Raw genomic sequence first — 17,140 nt, 5'->3', positions numbered from 1 at the left:
AGACCCAGTTCTCATACATGCCATTCGGTTTAGGCCAGGTTCCGGCAAAGTTTGGCCTTCCATTTGGCCTTGTATGAGCTGGTGAACGTTGCAGCCCGGCCCACCCCACACCCTATTCAAGATGCACATTTGGGTGCTGCTGCCTTGACCAGTCCAGACTGTTGCGGGTCCCTTTACCTGTGATTGATGGCAGGCTCCTTGGTCACACCTAACTTAGTCCATCACCACCCCAACCCTCGATCTAACCAGTGGGGCTAGAATTTCCACTTTTTTTGGCCCACACATCCCTCACAGAATCTACCCGCGGATATGGTTCTCGAGTGCTAGTTAATGTAATGGCCCTGCTTAATGTGACCCTTCTCCTGATCCATCATCATGTCAGGTAACAGGATATGATTTCGCTGGACAAGCCACAAGCCATAGCTTTTGAATGGACTGGTATTTGGTGGTCAGCATTATTCAGTGATTACAAGTTTTTCAAAGGAAGAGTTACTGTCATTGGGAATCTTTAGGATTGATTCACGTCCTAGAAGCTCAGTGGGTTCAACCTAGAGCTACCTAAGCAGCGATTCAAAGAACCAAAACCCCAGAGCTGCCTGGCTGGATGGCCAGCACGTGGAGCCTGGCACCAAATGGCGCACTGACTACCCAGGGACAGCTCACTATGTGCACATGGTGGCTGGCATCTGGGATCCAGGCATGAGACGCCCCATCCTGAGACCCATCAGCTCATGAATTTCTAGGATACTTATGAAACCATTTCCCAGAAGGCGTGCTGCATGTCTGGGCCAGATTCCGGGGCAATGGATAGGCACACAATAATGTGTCCAGAAACGGCATGGGCTTAATTGGACTCCTGTGTGTAAATTGTTAAAGGCCTACTCACCAAGACATTATCAGCAACATTAACTCCCAGGCTCACATTGGTTCCAAAAACCATCTCACAGGGGCATAAACCAACAACGCTTGATAGTACAGAATTTTTAGCGGGGTGGTTGGGTGTTCATGCAACAAGGGAGTAAAACTGCCTTGAGGTGGTTGGAGAGACATCCGCCAGGTTCTGTACTGCAGATGGAAGCTTCGTGAAGCCTTGCCAACAGGGAGCTGTTCTCTTCACACCTTCGTGTCACCCACGCCCACTGCACAGGCCCCCAGCACTCTATCAGTTGACAGAGTCAGCCTTAGTGTATCCACAGAACCAGGAACATGCTGTTAGCTTGGCCAGGAGAGTGATCCAAACTTTTCTACTTTCCATCCTTTGATGAGACTCTCAACATCTCTTGCTGGCCAAGGTGAGCAGCTGCCATGTCTCCTTGGTCATCTTGGAATGCTGTCCACTATACAGGGATTAGCAACTGTGAGGAGTAGGTGTGGTCCAAAGTTTTACCACACACCTTGTGATCTTCCCTGTGGCTTGCATCTGAGTCCAGCATTACATTAGGGGAGTCCCCTAAGAAATCTTGTGTGGAGTTACCTCAGACTCCATTCCTGTGTGTACCAGCCAGTGCAGTGTCAGGTTTGGTTTGTTACCTGCAGCAGCCAGTGCACATACCAGTGGATGCAGCTGCGCTGTCAGCCTCAATCTGTTTCTGTCGTGAATCAAAGCAGGAGATGCCGCATACCAACCCACCTGCTTGCCACAGACCTGGTCTATATGTATACAAGCAGGGTGCCGTGACAGCTTAGTTGAGGATGACCCTCAATAGCTCCCACCAGGCCTGCTGCCCAGACTGACATGGCTGGGGTCCAAGTCCTGGCACTGCTACCTAGCTCCATTGGCCTGCCCCCATTCTGGCTCTTAGGAGCACTAGCAGCATCTGGAGTCCTGTCTGGCCTGACCCACTGCCAGACCAGGCCACACACATAGCACTGGATGGATGCTGTAGCTGTGCCCATAGCCCCAGCTCTCATACTCACCAGTGGGAGTTGAGCCCAGAAGGGGAGTTCCCAGAATTCCTCTAACTCAGGTCTTGTTTATGCTGCCAGGTGCTTTCACCCAGCCGAGTATGGCCCACCCACAGCCTCAGAGTTCAAAGCCAGGAATTGTAGCTTAGTCTGGCAGGGCATGGCTCACACCATGTCTTGGCTCTTGTAGTTCTCAGCAACTTTCCCTACCAGGCAAGCTCCCAGCCCTGAATCCCAAGCATGCTGGCAGGCGAGATTATCTGCCCTCAGTACCAGCCCTTGCATATGCTGGAAGGTAATGCCCTCTGGCTCCACCTGCTTTCCTCCCAGTCTCAGCATCCACAAGTCTTATGTGGCTTCCTGGGATTAGAACCGGCACCCATATGGGATCCTGGCACATGCAAGGCGAGGACTTTAGCCAACACACTATTATGCCGGGCCGTAAAGATTTTTTAAAATGGTTCCAGAGAGTAGAGACAGAAAGAGGAGTCTTTAATAAATAGAGCTGTGTTTTCTGAACCCCACATAAATACAGGGTCCCAGTGACATGAGAGATCCTCAGCAGCTTTCCCAGGCCATAAACAGGGAGCTGGATCGTAAGTGGTGACAGGATGAGTCCAGATCCCCAAGCAGCTCCACTGGGACCTGGCCTGTCACTTGCACTGCCATGTCCCCGAGTCCCCCTCTGAAGCCTACCTCTGGAGGGAGAAATGCATCAGGCAGCAGGTCCAGACTCCTCACAAACAGGAGAGGCTGACCCCACAGTGAAGGGATTCCCTGAAGAGATTCCCTGAACCTGCATCTTCCCACCCACCCCGCTTCCTTTCTTCTCTTTCCTGATCTGATCTGATCCAATTCCAAGGCAGTCCCTGATGCACTTGTGGGCTTAGTCCCATCACTCGGATGTAATCTGCATCCCCACCCTACAGGTAGGGTCTCATAAAAGGCACAGTCCATGTGGGCTTGGCTCACTCACACTCTCTGCTAACCAGCCAGGAGGCCCAGGCTTGTCCTGCTGGGAAGGCAGCGATGGCGCTCCTTCCTTCCTCCATGGAAGAGCCCTGGGTCAGTCTGGAGCCCCACATGCGTCTGGGCCTGAACCCAGAACAGGCCTGGGCCTGGGCCCTCGACAACTTTGATGCGCTGTGCAGCCGCTCGAGCCAGTGCCCGCAGTCCTGCACAGACATGACCTCAGAAGCCAGAGTCCTGCGTCGTGAGGCTTATGCCAGCCTTGGAGGCAGAGCCACTGTCCCCGTCCAACGCGGACAGAAGCGCTCTCTGGACCCGGACGTGCAGGAGCTAATGGCCGAGACCACCGAGGACACTCAGTCATCTCACCAGGCCCAGTGGAGGCTGATGCAGCCAGCAGATGCCAGAGCCGACGGAGGAAGAGAGAACCAAGCCCAGAGCGAGCCCTGGAGCTCCGGCCGCCCCTGGAAGATGCTGAAAACTGAAGCCTTCATCTGCGAGCGCCCAGGAAAGGAATAGAGCCCCATCCTGCATCACAGCCCACAGCAAGCCCCTCTTCAACCTGCGGCCTGGATGGAGCCCAAAGCAACAAGGTGGGCCCCCCATGCTGTCCCTGTGCACTTAGGTGCTGGAACTGCACCCTGCACACCCAGGAGCCAAGACCTCTGCGTGAAGCGCTCTCATGGGGTGTATCACCTTAAAGTGACTCAGAGACTGTGCCATTAGAAAGTCTTTCTTCATGGAGCTAAGAGAACACTAGGGAACTTTACAACTTGGAGTTGTCATGCTTCTTATTGTAATTGCATGTAACGATTAAATACTTTCCCCTTATTCTCAGTGTGATTGGTCTTAGTGGGTTGATGTCAGGATTGGAAGCTGAATACAGGTGAACATGGGGTGGGAGGGTAGGATGGATTACCAGGAAGCAGCTGTGCCAAGGACGACCCATTCTTCTGAGCTGGAAACATTGACTCTAGTTCCAGAGGGTCCCATTTCTTCATGGAGATGCTCCATAGCAGGAAACTAAATATTGCACGTTGGAGGTGAGAAGAGGCAGAGTGGAGGGGGCAGGCTCATGAGGAGGCAACTCTTGAGGCGGCTCCTCAATCAGAAGGCTTTGAATCCTGTCCAGACTCACCACAGCAGGAGGAGGCTGTGGGTGCGGGCCTGGCTCGGGCTCTGCAGTTACACTGCCTTCTCTGTGGGAGGACAGGGCCTTCTGTGGGTGGTGGGTAGCAGGACTCAGGCGCAGAGTTCTGTGCCCCTCCTAAGTCTCAAGGTGCTGTGCACTCTAGGAAGCAGTCAGGTGGGTGAAGTTTCCCCACGGTGAGTTCTGGGGAATGTGGAGAACAGAACAGGTCGAACTCTGGGCTGCTCCAGAACTTTGGAAGTTGAAATAAGCAGGCAGCGGCAAGGGGTGGGCATCGTCTGACCTGATAGGTTCCAAGAATACAGGGAAACAGATGTCTGGAAATTTTTGTATTTTACTGGGATGCTTTTATAAAAATGAATTGATTTATTTATTTACTATCTTTTTTGAGATAAGTAGGAGAGGCAAGGAACTCTAGGTCACGACATGCATTCCCAGCCTGCAGGCTACAGATTGCCTGGGGAAGGAGATATGGGGGTGTGCTGACTTGGGAGAAGCTGAGGACTTATTTGACAGGGAAGGAATGACTTCTGTGGTCTTCTACACACTGGGCCTCTACACTCACAGGTAGGCAAGGGAGCTGAGATGGAGTGGTTTAGAGAGGGAACACAAGAGGGCATGTCTGGATTAGGCCAAGTTATCCTCCCGTGTGAGATTTGGTTGGGCTAAATAGTATCGGTTCCTGCCCACTGGCACACACCAAAGCTTGGGCTGCAGTCATGATTGGCTGAGCTAGGTCTCAGTGCCTTCCTGTGAGTGTTAGAGCAGCTGGTGGGCCATGAGAGGCTGGGCTGGGCTGAGCACCCCCCAAATTAAATTTGCGAGAGAACTGGATGTGGGGGCAGATTCTGCTGGGGAATTGTGGGCTTGCCTCTGTAGGACTGCAACATCCACCAGTTTCCCAGGAGAGCTGGGGGCAGAGAGTGAAGAGTCAAGCCAGGCTGGACCACCGAAGAGTCAAGCCAGGCTGGAAGCCACCTGTCACAGAAAATAGAGCTGGGGAAGGCCAGGTGGGGCCAGACGACAGCACTGGCAGGTAAGTGAAAGGGCCAGCACTGAGGGAAGACCATGCCAAACAGGGCCACTACATCCAAAGTATGAGTGATATCCATGGTTGGGAGCAAGCCTGGTAGGAGAACGTGGGGAAACTTCCCTACTAGGCTGCAGTTCCTGCTGGGGAGCGTAAGAACCAGGGCTGAGGGCTAGCCAAGCCAGACAGCGCTGCAGCAGTCATCAGAACTTGTGTGGATCCAGTCTAGGGCCAGGCTGGGCTGGGCCAGGCCTCAGCACCCACTGGTGCTCACAAGAGCCAGAATGGGTGTGGAACAGGTTGGGTTAGGTTGCAGCACCCTCTGGTTCACATGAGAACCAGATCTGGGGGTGGACTAGACTATGCTAGACTGTAGCACCCATTGATGAGAGCTAGAATGGGTGCGGGCAATTAGGCTCGGCCACATCACATGCCCGTGAGTGCCAGGACTAGAGACTGTCAGTGTGGGCAGCAGCACCTGCTGGGACCCGTGAGTCTGTAGCTGGGAGCAGACTGGTAGGGGAACGTGGGGAAATTCCTGCTAGGCACAGCTCTTTCTGGTGAATACAAGAGGTGGGAGTGGGAGCAGGCCATGCAAGGTTGGGTTGCAGTACATGTTGGCATATGTGTGAGCTTGATCTGGGAGCAGGCCAGGCAGAGTTAGCATGAATGAGAGCCAGGACAGGGTGCAGACCAGACCAGGCCCGGCTGCACCACAACACCAGCCAGTCCACGTGAGGGCAGTTGCTAGGTGTGGACCCATCTGGGCTAGACTGCTTCACCTGCTTGTGAGAGCTGAGACTGGGGGCAGACCATCACTGTCTGGGCTGTAGCACAGGACCCAGGACTGGGAATGGGCCTGGTAGGGGAATTTCAGGGACTACCATGCTGGGCTTCTGCTTCCATGGATGAGTATGAGAACTGGTAATATCCTCGGAAAATAGTTCCCCATATCAGGGTTCTCTAAAGGCACATCTATGACTGACCCTTATTCACAGAGCCTGGTGCAGTTGGATAGCAAGGGTTGACCACCTTCCCACCTTCCTTGGTGGAGAAGAGAAAAAAAAAGTGAAACATTTGTTGCACGCATTTTTTTCCATACTTGAACCCAATCCACCCTAATCAGAGGCCCACATGGAAAGACATGCCTCTCAGTTTGCAAATACCATTAATTGAAAAATAGAAAGAATTAAAAAGAAAAAAAAGACAAATAATGAAGTGTTGTACAGTTATAATTAATACAGTAATATATAAAGTATTCAAGAACGATTCCATAAAATATTGAAACTTTCAGGTTTATTTTTTTTGCTAAAATAACACACGTTTGACCTTTTTAAGATTATATGTAACGAGGGCCCGGAGCGATAGCATAGCGGCTGAAGTCCTCGCCTTGAATGTGCCAGGATCCCATATGGGTGCCGGTTCTAATCCCAGCAGCCCCACTTTCCATCCAGCTCCCTGCTTGAGGTCTGGAAAAGCAGTAGAGGATGGCCCAAAGCCTTGGCACCCTGCACCCATGTGGGAGACCCAGAAGAGTCTCCTGGCTCCTGGCTTCGGATTAGCTCATCTCCAGCCGTTGCAGCTGCTTGGAGAGTGAACCATTGTATGGAAGATCTTCCTCTCTGTCTCTCCTTCTCTCTGTATATCTGACTTCACATTAAAAATAAATAATTTTTTTTTTAAAAAAGATCATATTTACTGAAAAGCTGAGTGTCACACAGAGGCCAGTGAAGACAAAGAGACATTCTCTCTCTGCTGGCTTACTCCCCAAATTTCTGCTAGGGCTGCTCCACACCAAAGTCAGGACTCAGAGCTTCATCAGCATCTCCCAAGTGGGCAGCAAGGGCCCAAGTACTTGCACTGGTTTCAGCTGCTTTCCCAAAGGAATTAGCAAGGAGTTGCATCAGACACTGCAGCCAGGACTGCTGCTGAATAACATGGGATGCTCCCTGCAAGCAATGCCTTAACCCCCTCTGATGCAACGTGGGGTCTTTGCTCTTTCCCAAAAAAGCAGAGTAACAGAGAAACAGAGACACTCCACTTATACCCACCGGCTCACTCACCAAATGGCCACAGTCAAGTCTGTTGACTCCGTCTGGGTCCCCCACATGCGTGTCAGGCAAAGCTGGAGCACAAGCAGAGGTGCTATGATGTGTGTGTGTGTGTGTGTGTGTGTGTGTGTGTGTAGGAAGAGAGAGACGTGAGAAGGAGCAAGAGAAGGAGAGAGTGAGCTGTTCCAAGCTCCACCAGCTGCACCACACTGCCTGCTGTTGCGGTACCATGCTCAGAAGTGCCATGTTCCCAAGGCGTTCACTGTGGTGTTCCCTTCCATTCAGGTGCCAACTGCTAAGGATATGGCATTTCTACTTCACATCCTTGCAGAATCAACTTTAGAACAAGGCATCAGGACAAACCCTTGTTCAAAGCCAAGAACTGGGCATCCAGATGCTAAGGAGCTTCTCCAGAACCGGGCAGGCAGAGCTTGAGGCCTCATCTCACTGCCTCTTTCAGACCAGACACACTGTTTCATGTTGGGTCAGACTACTTCTCAGAGTTCTGAAGCTGTCAGGTCCAGTTACAGGAATGAGAAGCCTGACTGCTGTTCCTGCCCCGTGCAGAAAGAACCCACCCAGCAGCTTGTGAGGGCAGCATCTCCACATGGGTGCACCTGCACGCCAACCTTCAGCCCTCAGGCCAGACACAGCCACTCAGAGAAGCAGGTGGCTTTAGTGCCATGGTAAACACACACACAACGGTTTTACACAGAAATGAAGCTGCAGCATAGCACTGCGTCTCCAGCTGCTGTCCCGACTGGGGCCGATTTTCAGTGTCATGCAGTAACATAATTGGTGCTGACCTCATGAACAAAGAGAGAGAGAAACCAGCAAGACAGCATGCATTTTATATTGAAGTTTATTTACCGCAAAATAAAACCACTGGCTTCAGTTAGACAAGCACATACAAAATACAAAACGAAAGTAAAGTTGCTTCTACATTGAAAACTGGTAGAAAGTAAGCTCAGCAGTGGAATGAGAAATGTACATGCCTACACATTGCACATCACGTTCGCAGCTAAGAAAGGACAGAATACAAGCTACGTCTGTGTCCCCCTAGCTCCAAAAGTCATGTGTGGGTGAGGGTCCCACCAAGGGCATCTGTCTAACCCACCCCTCATCTGAGAGGAACTCAAAGACAACCACATGGTACAGGTCCAACCTTGCATGAACTGCAAAGCTTCCAAAGAAGATCTGGTCTCACTCAACAATAATAACGATGCCACTAGTTACTGTGAGGTTAGAACTTCACTTTAGAAGGAACTTAACCATACAGACTTACCGACAAAAAAAGATACATGTTTTCTCTATATGTCACACACACCTATATATATCTGACAACACAGTCCCTTTGTCCCAGTTGTATGGCTCCGAGGGAGGCCAGGCCCCTAGTCGACCTCCTCAATGGTGGGGCCAGAGCCAGAGCCGCCCCTGGGCCCCTGGGCACCAAAGCCCCCAGCGGCCCCGGGGCCAGCCGCACCCTGGTACAGGCCGCTGATGATGGGGTTGCACAGCTGCTCCAGCTCCTTGCGCTTGTGCTCAAACTCGTCCTTGTCGGCCAGGCTGTTGGCGTCCAGCCACGCGATGACCTCCTGGCACTTGTCCAGCACCTTCCTCTTGTCGGCCTCGCTGATCTTGCCCTTGAGGCCGTCGTCCTCCACGGCGCTCTTCATGTTGAAGGCGTAGGACTCGAGGGCGTTCTTGGCCGCCACCCTGTCGCGCTGCACCTCGTCCTCGGCTTTGTACCTCTCGGCCTCCTGCACCATGCGCTCGATCTCCTCCTTGCTGAGCCGGCCCTTGTCGTTGGTGATGGTGATCTTGTTGGCCTTGCCGGTGCTCTTGTCGGTGGCCGTGACGTTGAGGATGCCGTTGGCATCGATGTCGAAGGTCACCTCGATCTGGGGCACGCCCCGCGGCGCCGGCGGGATGCCGCTGAGCTCGAAGCGGCCCAGCAGGTTGTTGTCGCGCGTCATGGCGCGCTCGCCCTCGTACACCTGGATCAGCACGCCGGGCTGGTTGTCCGAGTAGGTGGTGAAGGTCTGCGTCTGCTTGGTGGGGATGGTGGAGTTGCGCTTGATGAGCGCCGTCATCACGCCGCCCGCCGTCTCCAGCCCCAGCGACAGCGGCGCCACGTCCAGCAGCAGCAGGTCCTGCACGTTCTCCGACTTGTCGCCCATCAGGATGGCCGCCTGCACGGCCGCGCCGTACGCCACCGCCTCGTCCGGGTTGATGCTCTTGTTGAGCTCGCGCCCGTTGAAGAAGTCCTGCAGCAGCTTCTGCACCTTGGGGATGCGCGTGGAGCCGCCCACCAGCACCAGGTCGTGGATCTGCGCCTTGTCCAGCTTGGCGTCGCGCAGCGCCTTCTCCACGGGCTCCAGCGTGCCGCGGAACAGGTCCGAGCACAGCTCCTCGAAGCGCGCCCGCGTGATGGACGTGTAGAAGTCGATGCCCTCGAAGAGCGAGTCGATCTCCAGGTTGGCCTGCGTGCTGGACGACAGCGTGCGCTTGGCCCGCTCGCACGCCGTGCGCAGCCGCCGCACGGCGCGCTTGTTCTGGCTGATGTCCTTCTTGTGCTTCCTCTTGAACTCCTCCACGAAGTGGCTCACCAGCCGGTTGTCGAAGTCCTCGCCGCCCAGGTGCGTGTCGCCTGCCGTGGCCTTCACCTCGAAGATGCCGTCGTCGATGGTCAGGATGGACACGTCGAACGTGCCCCCGCCCAGGTCGAAGATGAGCACGTTGCGCTCGCCCTTGCCCTTGCGGTCCAGCCCGTAGGCGATGGCGGCCGCCGTGGGCTCGTTGATGATCCTCAGCACGTTGAGGCCCGCGATCACGCCCGCGTCCTTGGTCGCCTGCCGCTGCGAGTCGTTGAAGTACGCCGGCACCGTGATCACCGCGTTGCTCACCGCCTGGCCCAGGTACGCCTCGGCGATCTCCTTCATCTTGGTCAGCACCATCGACGAGATCTCCTCCGGGTAGAACGCCTTGCTCTCCCCCTTGTAGCTCACCTGCACCTTGGGCTTGTCGCCCTCGCTCACCACCTGGAACGGCCAGTGCTTCATGTCCGACTGCACCACCGGGTCGCCGAACTTGCGCCCGATCAGCCGCTTCGCGTCGAACACCGTGTTCTGCGGGTTCATGGCCACCTGGTTCTTGGCCGCGTCGCCGATCAGACGCTCCGTGTCCGTGAAGGCCACGTAGCTGGGCGTGGTGCGGTTGCCCTGGTCGTTGGCGATGATCTCCACCTTGCCGTGCTGGAACACGCCCACGCACGAGTAGGTCGTGCCCAGGTCGATGCCGATCGCCACCGTCTTGGCCATGCCGCCGCCTCGCTCTCGCCGCCTCTGCTCAGGGACCGTCTCTGTGTGTGTCTCTCTCTGTCTCTCTCTCTCTCTGTCTCTCTCAGGGAAGAAGGCGCGTTCGCACGCTCCCGCCGGGGTCCTCAGGCGCTCCGGGAGGCCGCGGGGAACGGGAGTCGCTCGGGCTCGCGCTGTCGGAGATGCTCGCGGTGCCCTTGGTGGCCTCGGCCGCCGTCAGCTGCTGTCAGCTGCTGTCAGGATCGCGGGATCGCAGTTGCCCCGCTCCGCCGGCCGCGGCCTTTATACGTCGCGCCCGCACCCCGCCCGCCGCCTCCTCAGCCAGTCAGCGAGCTCGGCCGGGCTGCCCGCTCGCGAAGCTTCCAGGCGTTTCTGCGGGCGCCCGGCCCTCGGGCTTCTGGCCACCAATGGGAACGCAGGGGGCCGTCCTTCGGCAGAAGTCTCCAGACGCTTCTGGGGTTCTGTGGAGCGGACCCTGGAGCCGGCGGGGAAGGGGGAGCGAGCGGGGCGGCGGCTGTGGAGTCGGCCTGGGTGGCGGCGGGCGCTGCGGGCGGTGTGGGCGCGGGGCGGTGAGCGCCGAGGGAGGGACTGAAGTGGTTGTGCGGTTTCGGGTTGGAATGCGGGCTCCGTGAATGCGGGGACAGCCCGAAGGGAGAAAGCTTGGGCTTTCAGGACGGAAATCTGGCGTTGACGTGAGTGGACCTCACGTATTTGCCAAGCGCCCCTCAATGGTACCTGGTGATCTGGGCTCTGAGAGACCCCCTGCCTCTCCGTTTTACACACACTGTCTTTGCTCTCAGTTAAACTCCATTCTCTCAATTTTACTGGCAAAACCGAGGGAAAAAGAGCATCGTTTAGTTTTGGACATCGTTTTTAATCTTCGTGGGTGGATTATCCATGCAAAGGGACTTTTTCGTTGAAAGAATCGAGTCCTGGAGACAGTGTGTAGGGCGATGTAATATCCCTAGCCAAGGGAAGGGCTCCGAGCTTGGGAAAGTTGAGTTAGTCTGTCAAGCCCCTCTTTGCAGACGCCACCAGTGCCCTTTGCGTGGTGTTTGAGTTGAATGTCAGTAAGAAAAAAAAAAAAAAAAAAAAAAAAACCAAAACAAAAAAAACACCTCTTTCCCAGCCTGCACCAAGTGGCTTGGCTTTATTACTTTGGTACTTCTCGGGTTCCCTCACTCTTCCCAGCGTGGGTCCCCTTCTGCCCCTCCACCTTTTCTGAGTCTGTTCAGTCGCAGACTCTTTGTGGCTCACTGAGTCATCTGGAGTTACTTAACCTTGTCGCAGTTCGATTCGGGCTTTCTAGGGGAGATGCTGCGGTCCCTTTCAGGGTGTGAAGGGACCGCGCAGAGGCCAGGGCGCCCTGAGTCGCTTTGCTGTGGCCTGAGTGATGTTCTTCCACTCCCAGTCACAGGTCTCCCCACCCCACCAGACTAGGTCACTTTTAAAACGGAACCCCAGAGAAAGAGAGCGCTGCTTTGGACATCGTTTTAATCTGCAGATCGGTTATCTAGAGCTAAGAGTCTTTTAGTTTAAAATAAAAGGGTTCTGTAGAGAGGCAGTGTTGCATGCAATAAGGGGCATTTTTGAGGGAAGGCTGTGCTCCGCCGTGGGGCAGGCAGGGTGGCAGTAGCCCTGAGTCATTCGTGTGCTTGTCCCTGCCCGCGGTCACGACCCTTAGCCTCAGTCTGGACCTGGGTGTAAATAACAAAAAAATTTTCCACTGAATGCATACGGACTTTTAAGGCTTATTCCTCCTGTTTCCTCCCCCTCCCCAGCCCGGGGTCGGTATGGTGCCATTCTACTTCTCAATGTCTGGCTCTTTTTTGCTTGGTGGTTGGAACCAGACTTCATCTACTTCAGAGACCCAATTGGTTCTTAAGTGTGTCTCTGTGGCCCCTAAGCTGGAAACCACTTTCAGACTAAATGTAACAGTGTTAAGTCCGGTCTAGGCTTCTTCAACAGGACACATCAGTGCTTTTTCAAGATTTTGGCTAAAAGCCAAATTCTAGTTTTAATTCCTGCTGAGGTTACTTGCCATGCAGTTAATTCGGCCATTTAGGGCTTTATCCTGGAAACCAATGCCCTGTGAGTCCCCTCCATGTTTTAAGCACCTATTGCATTTGGTAGCTACCTCACCCTTTTTGTCCTTCCTGTGTGGGAGTCCTTGTTAGGCACCTGAACATCACGTGATGTGAAAGAAATAGTGAGGAGTACACAGCCTGTGAAGAAATTAAACCTGTTGCACAATTGGCAGGAGGTTGTTTTGATTAAGGAAGCCTGTATGCCCTCAATTGTCATTTTCTTTCTCGAAACAAAGAAAACAGGTTTATTTTTATTTAAAAGGAGGAGTTGCAGACAGAGGAGGAGAGGCTGAGAGTTACAGCAGGAGAGAGAGCATGCCTGTATTCACAGCTCACTCCTGCAGCAAGCATTGCAGGTAGAGACTTAATTTGGTAAACCACCATGCTGCCCCAATTATCATTTTCAAACACACACCAACACACCCATATTCATTCTCCTCCCATGCCTCTTTTTTCCACAATTAAACACTTTTTTTTTTTCAGGGATCCATGGGTATTTATTCTTATTCGTTATTTGCTAACCTAAACTATGCCTGGGTGTGTGCCTGTGCTCTTCTGCAGGTTGACAATCCTTTGATAATCAGGTGCAGCTCCGAGTAAATCCCAGTCTAATCTGATCAGCCTGGGACACTTGAGGAATTATCCTTTTCCCTGCGCTATCTCTGGCTGCAGATTCCCTCACCCTTTCTTCTTCAGTGCCCAGAGTTGTCACTTCCACAGACTCTCAATCTTGCCCCCTCACTCAGAAAGCTTCCTGCTCATCAGCTTTTACCCTCACTATCACCCATCACCACTGGCAGTTATGGATTCACTTCCTTCTTTTCTATACAACTGCGTTTTAGAATAGTCTCTGCTGGAGCCCTCTGACTCCCCTAAGGAACAGGGAAATGGCAGGGGGAGGCATTCACATCTCCACTGCACTAAATATGGTGGTAAGACCCTGGCACTGCTACCACAAGGGAAACAGGAAAGTCCACTAAAATGTCCCCCAGGAACGAAACAATCATCTAGGCATTGTGACCAAGTGTCTACAGTTCTATACTGCTCTTTCTTTTTGTAAAGTTCCTCTATTTTTCCAAGTATTATTTTATTTGAAAGGCAGAGTTACAGAGAGAGGGAGAGAGAGAAATCTTCCAACTGCTGATTCACTTCCCAAATGGCTACAATGGCCAGTGCTGGCGCAGGCCAAAGCCAGGAGCCAGGAGTTTCATCCAGGGGCCCTATGTGAATGCAGGGGCCCAAAGCTTTAGGGCCGTCCTCTGCCATTTTCTCAGGGCACAAACAGGGAGCTGGATTGCAAGTGAAGGAGTGGGGATTCAAATTGGCATGCATGTATGATGCTGGCATGACAGACAATGGCTTAACCCACAATGTCAGCACTCAGATTTTCTGTTTATGGATTGACCTAGAATGCTGCTTATCTATAATCTTTATTTCTTGGCAAGAAGTCTATCAGTTGGATTTTCTCTTTTATCCTGGATACTGCACAAGGTAGAAACCCAATGACAAGTTTGATTGTTACGTAGGGTGAGCATAAGAACTGCAAGAAGAAGTTATTTTGGTTAATTATAGAATTATATTTTTGCTAGATTTGCTGTTTGGCAGGAATGAGGCTTAGCTTTCCTAAGTTGGTGGCTGCAGTGACCAGAGCTGAGCCAATCCAAAGCCAGGAGCCAGGAGCTTCTTCTGGGTCTCCCACGCTGGTGCAGGGTTCCAAGACTTTGGGCTGTCCTCTACTGCTTTCCCATGCCAAAAGTAGGAAGCTGGAAGGAAGTGGAGCAGCCGTGATACAAACCTGCACTTATGTGGGATCCTGGCTCATGCAAGGCTAGAATTTAGCCACTAGGCTATCACCCTGGGCCCAGAATGTCAGGCTTTTAAAATTTTATTTATTTTTATATAAAATTAACAAGTTTCACATATTTTTAAGACACAGTTATAGGAGCAGGGTCATACTTTCTATCCTAGCCTCCTATCTGCCCACATGGCCCAACCACCCTCTTCCTTTTTTTTTTTTTTTTTTTTGAATGTCCCACATAGACATTGTTAAGAGGAGGAGAGAACCAGAGAGCAGAGTGTAGTGGGGGATGAGGATGGTGACAGCAGTGTTTTTCAGCCATGTGTTACAAGATCCTTATCTATTTTCTCTCCTTTTCTTATGATTTCTTAAACTGTAGTGTTTTCCTCTCTGTTCACTTTGAGATAGGATAATTCTAAGTTTACCCAGAAGAAAGCAAAAAAAAATTAGAATCTGAATCCTACAAACAACTCTTGCAAAAGCCGCAGTGATGTGGGAGCCCTGGGTATTTCCAGTAGCATGGAAAAAAAAAACTGGAAGACCTGGGTTTCTATCTGGACTCTGCTTCCTTGTTGAAGCTGTTTTTCTTTTTTCCCAGTAAAATACTAGTACATTAAACATGTAAGTCTCTTATCTGCTTATGTCTAAAACAGAATTCATGTCTGTTTTTCTGGCTGGTGATAGGGATTAACAGGGCAGTGCCTTAGTGCCTGTTTCAGAGTTTGTGCTTGGGAGTTTGCTCCTCCTTTCCTTTTTGTTGAAGGTCCACACTTCCACATCTGACATCCCAATCCTTTCTTTTCCTTATTCTTTTGTAGGATTTTTTAATTTGTTTGAAAGGCAGAGTTAAATATATAGAGAGACCTCTCATCTTGTGGTCCATTCCCCCAAAGCCTGCGATGGTCAGGGCTGACCCAGGCTAGAGCCACAAGCTCAGAGCTTCATTCAAGTCTCCCACGTGGGTGACAAGGACCAAAACACTGAGACAATCCTCTGCTGCTTTTCCCAGGCCATTGTCAGAAAGCTGCTTCAAAAGTGCAACAATTACATCTTGAGCTGGTACACACATGGAATGCCAGCATCACAGGTGGAGGCTTAACCTACTAGATATACCACAACACTCGCTCCCATAATCCTAATAATTCTTTTTTTTTTAAGATTTATTTATTTTCTGTTGCAAAGTCAGATATATATAGAGAGGAGGAGAGACAGAGAGGAAGATCTTCTGTCCAATGATTCACTCCCCAAGTGACCGCAACGGCCGGTGCTGCGTCGATTTGAAGCTAGTAACTCTTCCAGGTCGCCCACACGGGTGCAGGGTCACAAAGCTTTGGGCCATTGTCTACTCTTTCCCAGGCCACAAACAGGGAGCTGGATGGGAAGCAGGGCCGTTGGAATTAGAATTGGCGTCCATATGGGATCCTGGCGCGTTCAAGGCGAGGACTTTAGCTGCTGGGCCATGGCGTCGGGCCCAGTCATTCGTCTTGATATGCTTACAAGGTTGAGGGACACTACCACGGATTATGGAATTAGTTTAAGATGAGTCTAAAGATCATCCTAAGATCTTTGGGTACAGGGAATTCAGCAGAACCTTTTTTTCTTTAAAAGATTTATTTACTTTATTACAAAGTCAGATAAACAGAGAGGAGGAGAGACAGAGAGGAAGATCTTCCGTCCAATGATTCACTCCCCAAGTGAGCCGCAACGGGCCGGTGCTGCGCCGATCCAAAGCCGGGAACCAGGAACCTCTTCCGGGTCTCCCATGCGGGTGCAGGGTCCCAAAGCATTGGGCCGTCCTCAACTGCTTTCCCAGGCCACAAGCAGGGAGCTGGATGGGAAGTGGAGCTGCTGGGATTAGAACTGGCGCCCATATGGGATCCCGGGGCGTTCAAGGTGAGGACTTTAGTTGCTAGATCACGCCACTGGGCCCCAGAACCTTTTTTTTTCTTTAAGATTTATTTATTTTTATTGGAAAGTCAGATGTACAGAGAGGAAGAGAGACAGAGATGAATATCTTCTGTCCATTGCTTCACTCCCCAAGTGGCCACAGTAGCCAGAGCTGTGATGATTCAAAGCCAGGAGCCCAGTGCCTCTTCAGGGTCTCCCACGGGGGCACAGGGTCCCAAGCCCTTGGACTGTCTTCGACTGCTTTCCTGGGCTGCAAACAGGGTGGGAGGTGGAGCTGCTGGGATTAGAACCTGTGCTCATGTAGGATTCCGAGTGTGTGCAAGGTGAAGACTTTAGCCACTAAGCTACCATGCAATTCCCTGTTTTATTTTCTAAAAGGAAGAAAACAGTGGTCAGGATGATGGCATAGCAGCTTGCAATTCTAACACCCTTGTGAGTGGCCATTTGATTCCTTGCCGTTCAGTTTCAATCCAGCTCCCTGCTAATGCACCTGGGAAAGCAGTAAAGAGCAGTTCAGTGTCCTGGGCTATGCCACCCACGTGGGAAGCTCGGATATGTTTCTGACTCCTGGCTTAGTCCTAGCCCAAGCCTTGACTAGTGAGCCAATGGATGCAAGATCTCTCCTGGTCTCTCTCTTCCTGTAACTCTTCTTTTCAAATAGATGAATAAATCTTTATGGACAAAGCAAAAGGACGTGTTGACAGAAAATGGTTGCTTAGATTCTCATAGTTGCACAAGAAATAATACAGATATGAAACAGAGTAGCAGTAAACATGCTGTCTAGTTACATGGAAAGAAATAATGAGAAAGACAAGGCAGGCACCTCAGGAGAGAACTGAGGGTCCCTGTACTGAGACTGGGATTGTTACGGACATGGGTAAGGATCCTTGTTCCTTTCCTCCTTTATTCTCTTCTGGGAAACTTT

The 17,140-nt window shown here is 52.0% G+C and overlaps 1 protein-coding gene across 1 annotated transcript; it reads right to left on the bottom strand.

Moving 5' to 3' along the window:
• Positions 1 to 8,439: 8,439 nt before the first annotated feature.
• On the bottom strand, positions 8,440 to 10,627 carry LOC131480458 (heat shock 70 kDa protein 1). Its single transcript, XM_058665354.1, has 2 exons — positions 10,576 to 10,627; positions 8,440 to 10,464 (listed from the first exon to the last, which is right to left on the bottom strand). Exon 2 carries the CDS (start codon positions 10,423 to 10,425, stop codon positions 8,497 to 8,499), a length of 1,929 nt encoding a protein of 642 aa, XP_058521337.1. The 5' UTR covers positions 10,426 to 10,464; positions 10,576 to 10,627; the 3' UTR covers positions 8,440 to 8,496.
• Between the last annotated feature and the right edge of the window lie 6,513 nt (positions 10,628 to 17,140).

This window comes from Ochotona princeps, chromosome 1 (genome assembly GCF_030435755.1).
Source record: "Ochotona princeps isolate mOchPri1 chromosome 1, mOchPri1.hap1, whole genome shotgun sequence".
NCBI classification, from domain to species: Eukaryota; Metazoa; Chordata; class Mammalia; order Lagomorpha; family Ochotonidae; genus Ochotona; species Ochotona princeps.
This window is presented reverse-complemented; position numbering and strand designations above follow the sequence as displayed.

Excerpts from the sequence above, each read along its gene's own strand:
- LOC131480458 (XM_058665354.1), bottom strand. The coding sequence starts at position 10,425 with ATGGCCAAGACGGTGGCGATCGGCATCGACCTGGGCACGACCTACTCG.